This window comes from Elaeis guineensis, chromosome 11 (genome assembly GCF_000442705.2).
Source record: "Elaeis guineensis isolate ETL-2024a chromosome 11, EG11, whole genome shotgun sequence".
Classification (NCBI taxonomy): Eukaryota; Viridiplantae; Streptophyta; class Magnoliopsida; order Arecales; family Arecaceae; genus Elaeis; species Elaeis guineensis.
In genome coordinates this window covers 6,391,312-6,406,338 of record NC_026003.2, presented here as the reverse complement: position 1 = coordinate 6,406,338, position 15,027 = coordinate 6,391,312, and the positions used below count along the sequence as shown (strand labels likewise).

The 15,027-nt window shown below is 40.0% G+C and overlaps 1 protein-coding gene across 1 annotated transcript; it reads left to right on the top strand.

The window, feature by feature from the left end:
• The first annotated feature begins 11,495 nt into the window (after positions 1-11,495).
• Positions 11,496-14,622, top strand: LOC105053518 (benzyl alcohol O-benzoyltransferase). Its single transcript, XM_073246063.1, has 2 exons — positions 11,496-12,064; positions 13,468-14,622. Exons 1-2 carry the CDS (start codon positions 11,627-11,629, stop codon positions 14,407-14,409), a joined length of 1,380 nt encoding a protein of 459 aa, XP_073102164.1. The 5' UTR covers positions 11,496-11,626; the 3' UTR covers positions 14,410-14,622.
• Positions 14,623-15,027: the final 405 nt, after the last annotated feature.

The window sequence follows — 15,027 nt, the reverse complement described above, 5'->3', positions numbered from 1 at the left end:
CAGCCGTGGACCACCCAGTCCATGGTGGATCGGGGCAAAGGGCCAGCAGGCCGCTGGGCCTGGGCCGCGCCCGCGCTCGGGCCTGCGTGCAGACTGGGCCGCGCGCCTGGCTGGGCCGCACACCCGCCTGGGCCGTGCGCCCGACTGGGCCACCCACCCGCGTGGGTCGCGCGTCCCGCACGCCGCCGCCTGCGGCCATCGGCGGTCCTCCGCCACCTCGAATCTCGTTCCGACTTCAAAAGCTCGTATCTCCTCCATCCGAGCTCCGTTTCAGGTGATCTTGGTCTCGTTGGACTCCATTTTTCACCGCGAACCTCGCTGTGGGCTCAATGTGGACTGAATCTCAGACATCAAATCCTAACAGTATGTTCATATTTGCTTATTTTTGATGGCTTATTCTGTTTGTAGCTTTAATTTCTAAACTACCTTTTATGTTCCAGAAAAATGGGGGCTATGGTTACTTTCATTGGCATGATCCGCCTTCAAATCTAAGAAATAAAAATGTTATTAATCGCTTGTTGTAGCGGAACAAGAAGCTTGAGATCGAAATTTCAAGTTATAGAAGAAAGACAAAATGGGCCATTTTCTTGATGCTAGCATGCTTTGTTTATGTGTGTTTGTATGTTAACGTATCTATGTTTTAAAAATACAAAGCTGGTTTTTTATAGATTTTCATGTTTGAGCTTCATCCCATAAATTAATGTTATCCTGTGGGGTATTTCAAGGTGAAGTTGTAATGTTTAAGAATGTTATATCATGAGAACCTATTCCATTTGAAATAGATATGCATTCTTTATAATTTTAAACTGTTAATTATGATGTCATTATAAAATAATGAGATGACCAAAATGGTGTCACTGTAAAATGATCAAAGTGGAATGCATGTTGTCGACTAAGTAATAGCATAAATTTTTTATGAGGAATGCATTTGTTGAAGTAAGAACAGGATGGAAGGCTTGTAAAAGGTTGCTATGAGTCGTTTCCTGAAACAAGAATAGCATGCAGCCATTTTTTTGCCAAAAATTATGACATTGCACAGATATTCCTTAAACTTTTCAATTGCAACATTTACACCCCATGTAGTTTAGAAGCATAACACATACACCCCCTGTAGTTTATATATCTGACAGTTACACCCCCTATATTATTATCATATGGCATAGACACCCCATTTTTGATGGGGTTGTAGAATTGGTACAAGATATTTTTCATACATCTATAAATTTATCTATATGTCTATAGATTCTATATCACAAACCCAAAAAATCACAGAAAGTTCATCCAAATCAAATATTTTTCATGCATCTATAAATTCATCCAAAATTCATCTTAACAAACCAAATGAAATCCAGATAGTCATCCAAAATTTATCTAAATGCCAAAAGAATCACAAACCAATTACAATCTATCCTGTTTCACAATATGTAATATGATACATTGCCATAAAATGAGATAAATAGAAAGTGCTACATTGCCCAAAAATCATTTCCATACATGTAAATTCAAAACATAGAATTTCCAACTGCCCTCCAAAACAAATCACATCGCAACTAGGAGGAAGTTGCCATTAGGAGGCTGGTTGGGAGACTGGCTGGGAGGAAGCTGCTAGCTGAGAGGCTAGCTGGAAGGAAGCTACTGGCTAGGAGGCTTGTGGTGGCTGGGAGGGTGGCTGGAAGGTTTGTGTCGGCTGGGAGGCTGGCTTAGAGGAAGCTATTGGTTGGGAGGAAGAGGAAGCTACTGGTTGGGAGGCTTGTGCTAGCTGGGAGGATGGCTGGAAGGCTTGTGCTAGCTGGGAGGAGATAGGTAGGGTAGCAGTTAGGTGGGAGGATGTAGCCTAGGAGCCTGCTAATATTTATGATGGAGTAATCATCTTCATAAAAATAAGTATGGTTAGTAAACATTGAAACATAATAAAAACCTAGTTAAATATATATTAAGACTTATAAATGAACATTTAAAACCTATGATCTATCTCTTTTCCTACTAATTCTGCCTTTTTGCCTTATAAATGAGCAACCAATACTCTGATCTTTCTGCCTTGACTTTACCTTTCTAGGTCTCCTGCAAGTCTTTGAATTATGACCCTATTTTTTGTAATTTTTGCATCTTAGAGAACCACCCCTTCTTCTAATTCTAGAAGAATCTTTTGGCTCATCCCTTCTTTTCTTCTTATCTTTTTGGGTCTATTTGGAGGGATCCTTAGAAGAGAGGGATACACAGTGGGGTACTCTATCCTTGGCCAGGATTTCATGCTAGGGACCGGCTCAATGATCTTCTCATAAGCCTTAAAAAATGCTTCTTTGATGTACCATGCTTTGAAAAAATGATGTACATCCTTTCTAGCATACATAATAGCTGCCACAGCATGATAGCATATGATGCCAGTTAAATCCCACATCTTACAGCCACATATACTCTCCTCCAAGTTGACAATAACTCTGTCACTATGATATTCCACTTCAAATCTATATCCACCTCTTCATATGCAATTGCAACCCAAAGTTTCTAACTTATTTCTCTCCAACTTCTTCTCAATCTTTGGACAAATAGAACCTATAATTTTGTCCAATTCTTCTCTTTTTGCTTGAAATCGCTGCATCAAGAGCCTTCTAATAGTCTTAAACAAAGTGATAATAGATTTATCTCGAGCATCACCTATGTACTTATTAAATGACTCGCAAATATTGTTCAACAATATACTAGATTTGCTTCTTGAAGAGAATGTGTGTCTTGATCACAACTCAGGTAGATGCTGTGTCAGCCACTGTCATGTCATTTTATCCAACTGATGCAGTCATCCATGGCAGACTGAAAGTCATAATGTATAGTCACCCATGGCATATTTTCAAGGAGCATCTCTATAATTCTTATTCTTAAATCCAGTACTTTTAAAATTAGCATGCAAATGCTGCATACAGAATCGATGATAGGAAGCATGGTTTGAAATATCTCAACAAGAACCTACACAATTGTTTAAAAAGTGAATATCATTAAGATTACCCAAGTACAATACTAAAATAATTCGAACTGAAGTTAAGTATTTTTGAATAAAAACTGACCTTCTGTCAATCTGATATAAATGTCCAACCATGCTCTTCTAAGGGTCCAATGTCACCCAATAAATATGTCAAAAATCAGGTCCAACTATCCTTTATCTCTGCCTCGACCATGACCCATGCGATAGAGAATATATTGTTATTACCATCTTTTTCGACTACAGCTAAAAGTAGTCCCCCAAATGAGCCTTTCAAATGGCATCCATCCAGTCCAATGATATGTCTATTATAACCATTGACATAGCCATGCTTGCATGCCACAAGACAACAATATAGTCTCCTGAAGATAGACTGATTGGACTCATCTGATCTACAGACCTCCATCAACATTATGCTTCCAGGATTAGTTTGCCTAATTATCTGGCAATACTCCCATAGATGGGTATACTGGATCCTGTGGCTCTTCTGTACTATCTCTAGTGCTTTCTTCTTGGCTCTGTAGCATTATAACTTCGAAATAGAGACCTTCATATCTCTCTTTACGTGCTCTCTGAAGCCTTGATACTCTATTTTGCATATGATCTGATCTCCTCAAGATACTTCTCCATTAGAAACTTGGATGTGATGTTGTGATTTTCGAATTACCTTCCACATTGATGTTTTGATTGGAAGATCTTGATTTGAAAGGTATCCTCCCTCTATATCGATAAAGTATGAATCCTCCACCTACGACCTTACTTGCAAACAGTCATAACCCGATTTGTCTCATTCTTTTTATAGATAAAATCAAAGCCCTGCTGTATACTATAATGCCGCAGTACCTTCCTAAATTGTGCGGTATTGTTAAATTTCATTCAAACTTCAAGTTTGATGGTCCGTTTCATATCTATAGGATCATTAAACTCGGTATAGTGTGGACTAGAGATCCCATCATCTGAATCTGTGTCACTACCCAAATTGTAGAGATAAGAGCTATCACTACTCTCTATTTTCACCCCAGTAGGTTGCTTGTTTCCATATAAATCTACATCTTCATGTAGAGAAGAGTGCTGTGTCCACGATCTCAATTCTTCATCAATAACATTTCTGTCTACATACTCATCAAATAGATCATCCTTTGAATTACTTAACTGATTGAGTGATCCACTAGTATTACTGAAACTACCAAGTGAAGACTTTTTCAAAGGGGCAACCTTTTCCTATATATCTACAACCTCTTTTTGTTTATCATCAACTTTAGACTTCTCAAATGTTGGTGGTCTTCTTCGGTCAATATTTTTTACAGCTAGTCTTTTAATTTTGATTTTTCGAGTGGAAGCAGTTGCTTCTTAAGTAGGCATTGTGATCATAGAATGGGATATCTGTTAAATTTCTTTCTGAGTGGCAACAGTACTAGCTTGAATCTGTAGATGATCCACGTATACTTGGACTATGTCAGTTCCTCTCGTGTAAGCAAGCATATCCAAAATATCAACATCGGCTTTAAGTTTCTTCAAGCCATTTTCAAAAGTATGACCTAGCATAAGGTAGTAAAAGTGGATCCCAGTTATATCGGTATATCCTAATTGATCCAGCATGTCTTGTAGCTCTACGATGCTAAATTTATCTGGATCATAGTTATCAAAAAATCTAGAGTAGCTCCACTATAGTGATAATTAGGATGTTACTTGATGGACCGACCATAGTGAATTTGTACTGCGAAAAAATCTTTCTTTATCCCAATAATAAGAAGGAAGTGATACATGAAAATCTAAACATATGCCATATTTAAATCCCTATGGCCATATTTAAAAGGTTTTCAGTATGAGTGGACCCAAGAATGGAGCATACATTGGCTTCACATAATAAACTAAAAAAATCCAAACACCGACATAATAAACTAAAAAAATTAGCTTCACTATGTAGCATATATTTAAGAAGTCTTAAAGAAATATCCATATTCAATTGAACATTGATATGAGTGGAGTCAAAAATTTTTAAATGCTTTCACAAAAATGGCACATTAAACTAAAACAGAGATGCTCATGATAAAAGGCTACATGTTTAGAAAATCCATAGTAGGATTATGATAAAGAGGCAGATGTTCAGAAAATAAAAAATATAGTTACAAGGGACCACAATAATAGTCCAAAGAGGTTTTAAAACAACACAAATGGGATCACAATTGCATAAGGCCGCAATCTCTATTCTATACCCATTTAACAATTGGAATAAAGCCAACAATCAAAGGCATACCAAATTTGGATTTCATGGCCAACCATCAACAGCATTTTAAAAAGCCTCTTTGCATGAAAAAAAAGGTATCATTGTAGACTAAATCATCATTCATCAACTCAAAAATTAAGAAAGAAAGAAAAATAATTACTGATCTATGAAAAAGAGAATGGATGAGTGATTGGAAACCTCATCAGAGAGAGGACGATGAAAGGATGACGAAAGGATGATGGAAGGATGGGTTTGCATGACTCGGTCACCTAACAGTCATCGAAGAAAGGACGATAGGAGGACGGAAGCTTAACTGCAAAACTCTTGAAATTGGGAGGGGTGTGGTCGAAATCTATTTCAAACAGTCTCCATAATAGAGGGGTATTTTTGTCTATTGCTATGGCAAATGGACGCCGTCGGTGGTTAAGTAACCGTTGAGGCCTCGTCGAAATGTTTCAAAAACTTCAGGGACCTATTTGATATTTTTTAAAGTACTAAGGGTGTAAGTGTAATTGAGCTAAATTTGAGGGGGTGTTTGTGTAATTTATCCTAAAAATTATATAATTTTTAAATCTATTTAAATTTAAATAATTTTGAATTTTAAATGGTGATAGTGGTTGTGATTGATTTTTTTTTTTTTTCATCTTTTGGGGGGAAGAGTGATAGTCCAATCATGAGTTACTCGAATCCTCGATATTTAGGATACTAAATAGCCATTTCGTTGGTGTCAATATCCATTTCTTAGATGAATTGGGATTTATGGGCTGTTAGATAAGAATTAGTTTTAATTTGGGGCCTTCAGGTTTCTTTTGAATTCGAGGACATGCTAGAAATGGTACGGAGCGGTGGTGATGTGATGGTGATCATAGCAGCATCGAAGGGTAAAGATGAGGGGTTAGATCGAGGAGTTCATAAAGTACGAGTGCTGTGGATTGATGGAGTGCATGTTAGCATACATCATGTGGGTGCGCAAGTGGTACAGTGGGTCTGTGTATGATGAGGCCATCAAGGAAGAGATCTGCCGCATCGGGTGTTTGGTCTCCACGAAGGAGGTGCTCCACTGACACGAGCTTTTTATCAGACATCCGATTGACATCAATATCGGCCAACCTGATGAAGGATCACATCGTTGCCATAAACCACCCTCTTCATTAGAGCATCGGCTCACAGGGCTCTGTGCTCCACCACCCACCATTCCCCATAGGAAGGAGGATGATGACGGATGCGATGGTGGTTACCACGGCTCTATCATCTGCTTTGAGAGCTGCTTTCCATCTCTATCTTGAAAGGTATTGGGTGATACAACTTAAGAATAAAAGTAAGTTCAGTGATATGACATCATTTAAAATAAATTAAACCTCTTTAAAGGTAAATTTAAAAATCATTTAATCCTTAAGATGCTATGTTAGTAAATTAAAAAATTACATGTGATCATGTGATACTAAAACGCAAAAGGCATTGATCCATCAATATGATTTCCAAGTCTGAGATGATTTATCAAATCTTTTTGTTAAATTGCTTGATTTGCCAAGGTTGTTGATTAAATTGCCACATCCTCACTCAATCCTCCCGCCCCCCCCCCCCACACACACCAACAATAGAAAAAAAAAAAAAATCTATGCTAGTGTTGAACGAGGAAAATTGTATTAAGACTAGGTAAATGAGGTAGGGAAAAGTTTTGATGTTTCAGTCATTGGCGATTCTTATAAGTGGAAAGTGGCCTTATTGTTAGTTTCTGTTGCAAAATACTGGACATGAAGTGTAAGTATTTGGATCAAAAGAGACGTGTAGGATTTTAAAAGCCAGTCATTGATCAGGAAACAACAGAAAATTTTTGTGCACCATGAGTGGCATAGAAAATTCACGTGGAGCGCATCATGGGTGGTATAAAAAATTCAACGTAGAGCACACCGTCTTGTCCGATTAGTTTACATAGTCATCACTTTCTAATGTATATTTAATACCTGCAGATCGTATTTTTCATTTACAAATTTTGTATGATGAAAATATTCTTATCCTTTAGCTATGACAGTATCTTTTCTAAAAATTATGACATCCTTCAAAAAATTATGATACCTCTGTCATTTGAAAAAAAATTATAATATTTCTTCTTAAAAATTATGATATTCCTTCAAAAAAATTATAACACATGTCTTCAGTTTTTCGTTTAGTACCGGATGTCATAAGTTTTGTGAAGGATGTCATAATTTTTAAGAAGAGATGTCATAATTTTTTTCAAAAAATAAAAGTATCATAATTTTTTTAAAAAAATATCATAATTTTTGTAAAGGAGTGTCATAATAAAAAATCAGAAGTATTTTCATCATATAAAATTTTTAAACAAAAAAACGATCAGTCGATATTAAATATGTATTAAAAAATAATGACTATGTAGATTAATCGAACAAGACAGTGCGCTCCATGTTAGATTTTTTTTGCATCTGCGGTGCATAAAATTTTTTTTCAGAAATCAAATAATTTGGGAGTTCAGATCGTATCATCGAAGCTGTCCTCAGAAAATGACCAGAGACTACTTTTCAAAGTCTTCTTTATTTGGACCGTCCACAGTGGATCCCACAGTAAACTAAACCAGACTAGGCCACTTTCTTGGTGGAAAGTGATCCAATTAAATATTTTTGACTCTCCTTTGTGAAGCACCCTGGCTGCAAAGCAGATGGTCTTCCATTCTGAGCTTCGAGATGTACGTGAGATAACCATAAAAAAAAATTGTGCAAAGTAGGAGAGCAAGTGGGGCGTTCACCAGCATATCAAGAAAAGGAACACTCATCATCTTTTCCAAATAACTAAAGGATATACAAGTCCATGGCTCCACGAGTCAGCTTCATGGGTTGGTGCGAGTTGGACCATGACCGGGTGTCCGTGAGAGAACATATGGGAAAGCACGGCACTTGGAGCAGAACGCCTGGCTACTTGACTTGAGAAGACTTTGACCACTTAAGTCTATTTCGATTACCATTTTATTTTATAAGATGAAGACTGTATAAAAAAGTCTCAGCCAGCAACCGCAGGGTTTTGCAGCAGATACTTTCAGCAAAATAGCAACAAAAATAAATCAAAACGATCATAAAAAATATGAAATTTTACAGTAAAGACCTTCCTACATTGATCCACAGAGCGTGCACCTTCTTCACTGAGATAAAAATTGGAAAAAATATAAAGAAATAGAAAAATATAATTTGACGGTCTGCAATCTGTTTTGATACAAATATAGGTTGGATTGAGATCCAATCAGACGGTTGTGATGGGAGACATGGAAAAAAGAAAGCACCATAATTTAATTTTCCAATGAGAGGTGGTTGGGGTTCTCTGCTGGAAATTTCATGGAACACAAACACATGGCGTGGTGGTCTTAATTCAAAAATCTAGATAAAGAATGAGAGAGAGAGAGAGAGGGAAATGTTGACCCAAGGTTGTGTGGAACACGTTTGCTCTGAATGTTAGATTCATTGGAAAGAAGCAAACTTGAATTCTAAAGCGGGGACCACGTATTACCATACCACATGGGTCACAACTGATTCAAGTTCAGCCAACCAGAAGGAAGCATGGTTCTTGGTACCATTTAATTCACGAAGGTGTTTAGAATCACATTCTTGACTGCTCACCTGCTATTCCTCCAAGTCATGGCACAATGCGCATCTTGCCTGAAATTGGCTAGAAACATCCTTGTCTCTGCACCTGTTTTAAACTATGAAAACCAAAATATAGGTTACATCCCATGCAAGACCATGTATGCTACTTAAGTTCACACTCAATTTAAAAAAATAAAAATAAAAATAAAAATATGTTACATGTGGTTGGATGTTGCCACGGCTGCGCCACCGTGGGCCACAACTCCAATCATCTACTCTAGACAAAAATCCTAGAGTCGGGGGAAGAAGAAGACAGAGGATCCATGATCCCCTGTTCTCTCTAATCGAACGAAGAAGAAGGGAGAGAAAAAAAATGAAAAGAAAAAGAAAGAAAAAGAAAAAAAGAAGAAAGGAAAAAAAAGAGAAAAAGAAGGAAGAAAAAAAAAAAAAAAGAGAGAAGAAGTTGGAGCCTCAATTTGAACCATTTAAATGTAACCCACATGGTTTTATGTTGAAGTGCGGGTTAATTGGATGCTTGACTATAGGATTTCTACTTACTAGCTATACTAATTTTATAATAATTTCAATAGTTAAAATCTATATCCGTTTAATTTTGCACATGTAATATCGCGACAGAAGGTCTTTATGATTGATCGGATCATGGGACGATAATCCATTACCCATATTGGCATACCAATCAGCAGACAATCATCTTCCTCAGGCACGATGTTCATGTGAGTAGCCATATAGTGTTCTAATTTGGCAATTGGAGCAAGTTAGAGAGGTTACATGAAATGAATGATGCTAGGGGCATCCAGGCAGTCATACAACAAATTTCTCTTATGGGTGGTACAGTGGATCAGTGTGACTTGTTAAAAGAATTGGTGCAATACATGGAGATTTAGCACCGGTGTAGGTTTGAGGAATTTTTTGTGTAACCAGAGCCCTAATCATTTTTGTATGTATTAGACCAGATCCAAATTATATTTGACATGTCCTTTTAGAGCTGTTTGCTAGATGAAAAATGCCAAGGAGTCCTAATCTGTTACCTAAATTCTCTCCAGTGTTGGCTTGTCACGTAGCACAAGAAGAATAGTATTTTGCAACCTAAATTAGGACTGAAACCGAACTGGATACAGATCAGATACCAGCATATCCATATTCATATTTATTTTATCTGACGAATACAAATACGGATATGGATATTATTCGGATGCAAAAATTCGTATGCATATTTATTTTAAACAGATATGGAAACAATTCAGATACTAAAAATATAGATACAATAAGAAGTATAACTTACATAATTACAGAATCAAAGATATTACTGAATAAATGATAAATCAAGTTAATAATATGTTTACATGATTATATATTTTTATTATAATTTAATAAATACTATATAAAATCATATAGGATTATATATAAATTTGGATATTCGGATACGGATTGAATAGTTGTCTATCTATATCCATGTTCATTGTTCTCTGACGAATATGGATACGGATACGGATACAGATATTAGTTTAATCTTCAAATTTATATCTATATCTAAATTAATTCGAATACAAAAATAGATCTAGATCCATACCACTTTCACTCCTAACCTAAAACCTTTTAAATTAGGTATCATCTAGGGTTACTATGCAGCAAAATTAATTAAAATGTCTGTTAGGTTATGGTCCAATGTACTAGAATTTGAGAATAAAAGATGAGTGGCTCAGTTTTCTCCGGCCACTCTTAATCTCGTGAACGACCTTGTTTGGCGAGCGAATAGGAAGCTCTTTCGACATTTATTGTGGCTGAGATTGGTCCTAGTCGATGGTCCAATAATGGATTAGACGGTAGTGTTATCAGTGCCTCCGATGGCCTCCTCATTAGTGTCACTCTCGCCACCTTGAAGCCTCTCTCTGCAAGCTCTTCGGCAATCTCACTGCTCGAATTGCCGACTTCTTCACCCACAGCTCCGACGGGCACCCATTCTTCTCTGCCGCCGCCGCCCTCCGCCTCCTCACCAAGAACCACTCCCAAATCCCGTGAGGCCGTGACTCCCGTCTCGCCGTCTCCAGCGAGAAGATGGCCCTGATAGATATTAGGAGTGGCGGCTCCCGTCTTGCGTCTCCCAGCTCCCATCTCTCCATCTTGCGATTCTCATCTCATTGTCTCCCATCTCCGGCACCATTTATCTTCTCGTGATTGGATGGCTGATGCGGTGGAGATAGATGGCAGAGGAGTCTGGGGGCCTAAAATAAGTAGAGGCCTAAAGCAAGCACTTTAATGGCCTTACCCTTAAGCCGGCTCTGTCTATCTCTTGCATTAAGGGTTCAAAAATAAATAATTTAAATAATATTAAATTGTAAATATTTATTTGATCATTTGATGTAACAGTTAAAAATCTTCAAATCAAATAATTTTTGATATATAAATAATTTAAAAATGATAGATCACATCCAACATTCGAAACGCCGATACGGGATCTTCATAATCCAATATAGATAATTTAAATATAAAAAAAAAATTAAAAGAGAAAACCATCTTTTTATTCCTTCCAGCACAAAAACGAGTCATCAACCGTCCAAGCATAAGGATGTGAACACCAGAGACCTTGACCGAACAGCCCAGTAGTTCCCATAGGCGTTCTTGGCAATTTACAATGAGCTTCCAACAACGTATTAGTAAACCACTGCAGCCAACGACCTTCCACTCGGTCACCCATCTATAAATTGGAGCTCCTCCATCTCTGAGCCCGCCACCCACGCAGAGCTCAAGTCCTCTCCGCCTCCTTCCTTCCCTTTCTACTGTAATTCCCTCCCTCCTTCTTGGACTCCGGTAGTAATGGCGTCGTCGCTAACCTTCAAGGTTCGCCGGCACGAGCCCGTGCTCGTTGCTCCGGCGGAGCCCACCCCACACGAGTTCAAGCGGCTCTCCGACATCGACGACCAAGAAGGCCTCCGCTTCCAAATCCCAGTGATCCAATTCTACCGCAACGATCCCTCCATGGCAGGGCGAGACCCTGCGAGGGTCATCCGCGAGGCCCTCGCCAAGACCCTCGTCCACTACTACCCCTTCGCCGGCCGGCTCAGGGAGGGGGCCCGCCGGAAGCTCGTGGTGGAGTGCACCGGCGAGGGGGTGCTGTTCATCGAGGCGGATGCCGACGTCCGTCTCGAGCAGTTTGGCGATGCTCTGCAGCCGCCGTTCCCGTGCCTCGAGGAGCTCCTCTACAACGTTGAGGGCTCCGGAGAGGTGCTTAACGCCCCCCTCTTGTTGATTCAGGTAATTATTCTACAAATGATTCCTCATTTATTTTTTTTTTGGTGACAGAAAAAGGTTACAGGTGATTAGCTCTGCTATATATATTCTTAACAGTAATAGCAAAAGCCTTGTAGATTACCAATAATTTAAACTAAAGTGAAAATTTAGATTAAAAGTCTAGAAGAGTTGCAAGGAAAATTCTGTTGCTTGATTTGGCTAAATTGTTCCAAGAAAACCTTTGGAATCTACGTAACCGAGTGAAGAAGCTCTCTCTCTCTCTCTCTCTCTTCGGAAAAGGAAAAAAAATTCCCTGTGCATGTATTCCTGCATCGTTTACGATGCATACTGCAGGAGTTATATATTTTTAAATACGTTCCGGTTCTCTACTGTGCACCACATGATGCAGTGCACAATGCATCGTTCATCATGCGATGGACAATCACATATGGATATACGTCTGTTGTGTGCGGCTGTTTATCGTGCGATGGACAGAATGCGTCGTGCATCGCATAGTGCGATGTATAGCATAAGATCTGTGTGATTTTTAGATGGTCATCGTATCATCGGATTGTAGAGATGGATAGTTAATTACCAACAAAATATGATGTATAACTGATAAAATATATGATACATAATATCCATCTTGATTGATAATTGTCGGTTAATATGATGTCATCGGAGATATATCTTTAATTTTTGATAATATAATTAATATATGATAAAAAATTTAATTTTTTTTAAAAAAATATACTTTACACTACATGCATCACAGCAGTGGTATGAATAAACCAAAATAGGAAGAACAAGATGGCAATCCGATAGGAGTGCATGATACACATAGGGGTCACAACCATCACATGGTGCACAGTTCAGCATGTAATTTCCCTATTGATGGGCGCACAGATCTGAATGGAATAACTCTCTGCCAAAAGCCAAGCTATTTTGCATAAGCATGGAAAACGTTTCGCGTGAGGCACAAAATCTACAACCACACATGAATGATCGTAAGTCTGGCAGGTGGCAGCTTTCATCGTCTTTGCACATCGTACGTAGGACCAATAAATTATATATTCTCTTATCATCATATCACAATTTTTTGGTGCAGAAAGCAAATTATTCTTACCCTTGCTATAAGGTCTTTGGGTTATAAAATATCTTAGGACCCATTTAATTGGAGATAATCCAAGATGAAAAAATAAATGTCATGCCATATTACTATATTTTTGATACAAAAAATGGATGAAAGATATAGTAAAATAAATAATAGATTTTATATTTATTTTTTTAAATAAATAAAAGAGTTAGAATATCTTAGGCCGTAATAAATTTCTTAACTCCATCACACATGATTAAAGATATCTTCTCACATGATCAAAACTCTCGGATCCCTAACAAGGTTGCAATTAATTATTTTTTTTTTGCAGGTGACTCGGTTGCAGTGCGGTGGGTTCATCTTTGCCATCCGGCTCAACCACACCATGTCCGATGCGCAGGGTCTGGTCCAGTTCATGAACACGGTGGCCGAGTTCGCCCGCGGCCTGCCTGCCCCCACCGTTTCCCCCGTCTGGAAACGTGAGATCCTGGATGCACGTTTCCCACCGCAGCCCACCTTTGCCCACCGCGAGTACGACGAGGTCCCGGACACCAAGGGCACGATCATCCCGTTGGACGACATGGCTCACAGATCGTTCTTCTTCGGCCCCGCCGAGATAGCTGCCCTCCGGGAACGCGTCCCCCCTCATCTCCGCAGGAGCTCCACCTTCGAGGTCCTCACGGCGTGCCTCTGGAAGTGCCGCACCGTGGCTCTCTCCCCCGATCCCGAAGAGGAGGTCCGCATAATCTGCATCGTGAACGCCCGCGGCAAGCACGCGAGCCAGATCCCGAAGGGCTACTACGGGAACGCGTTCGCGTTTCCCGTGGCGGTGTCCGCGGCGGGGAAACTATGCGGGAATCCGCTGGGGTACGCGCTGGAGCGGGTGAAGAAGGCGAAAGGCGAGGTGAACGAGGAGTACGTGAAGTCGGTGGCGGACCTGATGGTGCTGAGAGGGCGTCCGCACTTCACGGTGGTGCGGTCGTATTTGGTGTCGGACGTGACCAAGGCCGGGTTCGGAGACGTGGACTTCGGGTGGGGGAAGGCGGTGTACGGTGGGCCAGCCAAGGGAGGGGTGGGGGCCATCCCAGGGGTGGCCAGCTTCTACATCCCTTTCAAGAACGCCAAGGGGGAGGATGGGATCGTGGTTCCCATTTGCCTGCCTGCTCCGGCCATGGAGAGGTTTGTGGCCGAGATCGAGGGGCTGATGAAGGAGCCTGCCGCAGAGGAGAACATGGAAAGAACCACCTCACCCCACATTATGTCTGCACTCTGAGAAACACATTGGTTTGCATGGGACCAAGAGTAGCAACAGCATCCTCCTCCCGGTTGCTGGATTGCACCCATCCATGTTCTTGTTTGCTTGTCTATCTTGGATACATGTATCGTTTTTGTTAATTTAGTTCCAGTCATGGACTTCTCCATGGTTCATGCCAATGTTGTAACTAGCAATGTGAATTTATGGTGCTCGATTTCTTATAGAATCTCATATAGTGGAGGATTTCTTGGCAACTACTATGGTTGCTGCGATGGCCCAACCCGAGTGAGAATCCCAACCCACCAAAGCTCAAAAAAAAAAAAAAAAAAAAAAAAAAAAAAAAAGAAAAACAGAGTCTTCTTCCTCCTCTCGCGGCTCCCAATCGGAGTCGGAAAGAGCTCCTTCCGGCCCTATTTAAGGAGGAGAACCCTCCTCTCTCCCTCTCATCGAGAAATCCCGGGGCAAAACGGCGGCAATCGCCGGAAAATCCTCACGGAGATCCGTCACTATGTCCGTCCAATTGCTCGCCGGAAAAGCCTCGCCGGCGTCGGAGGTAAGCCTCCTCCCCTTCCTCTCTTCTCCCCTTTCCTTCCCGTGCCGGTGTGCACGCTCGCCGGCGACCGGAGTCGCCGGATT

Bases quoted from the DNA above. Each gene is read 5' to 3' on its own strand.
- LOC105053518 (XM_073246063.1), top strand. From the start codon at position 11,627: ATGGCGTCGTCGCTAACCTTCAAGGTTCGCCGGCACGAGCCCGTGCTC. The intron at 12,065-13,467 runs GTAATTATTCTA...TTTTTTTTGCAG, and splicing joins CCCCCCTCTTGTTGATTCAG to GTGACTCGGTTGCAGTGCGG.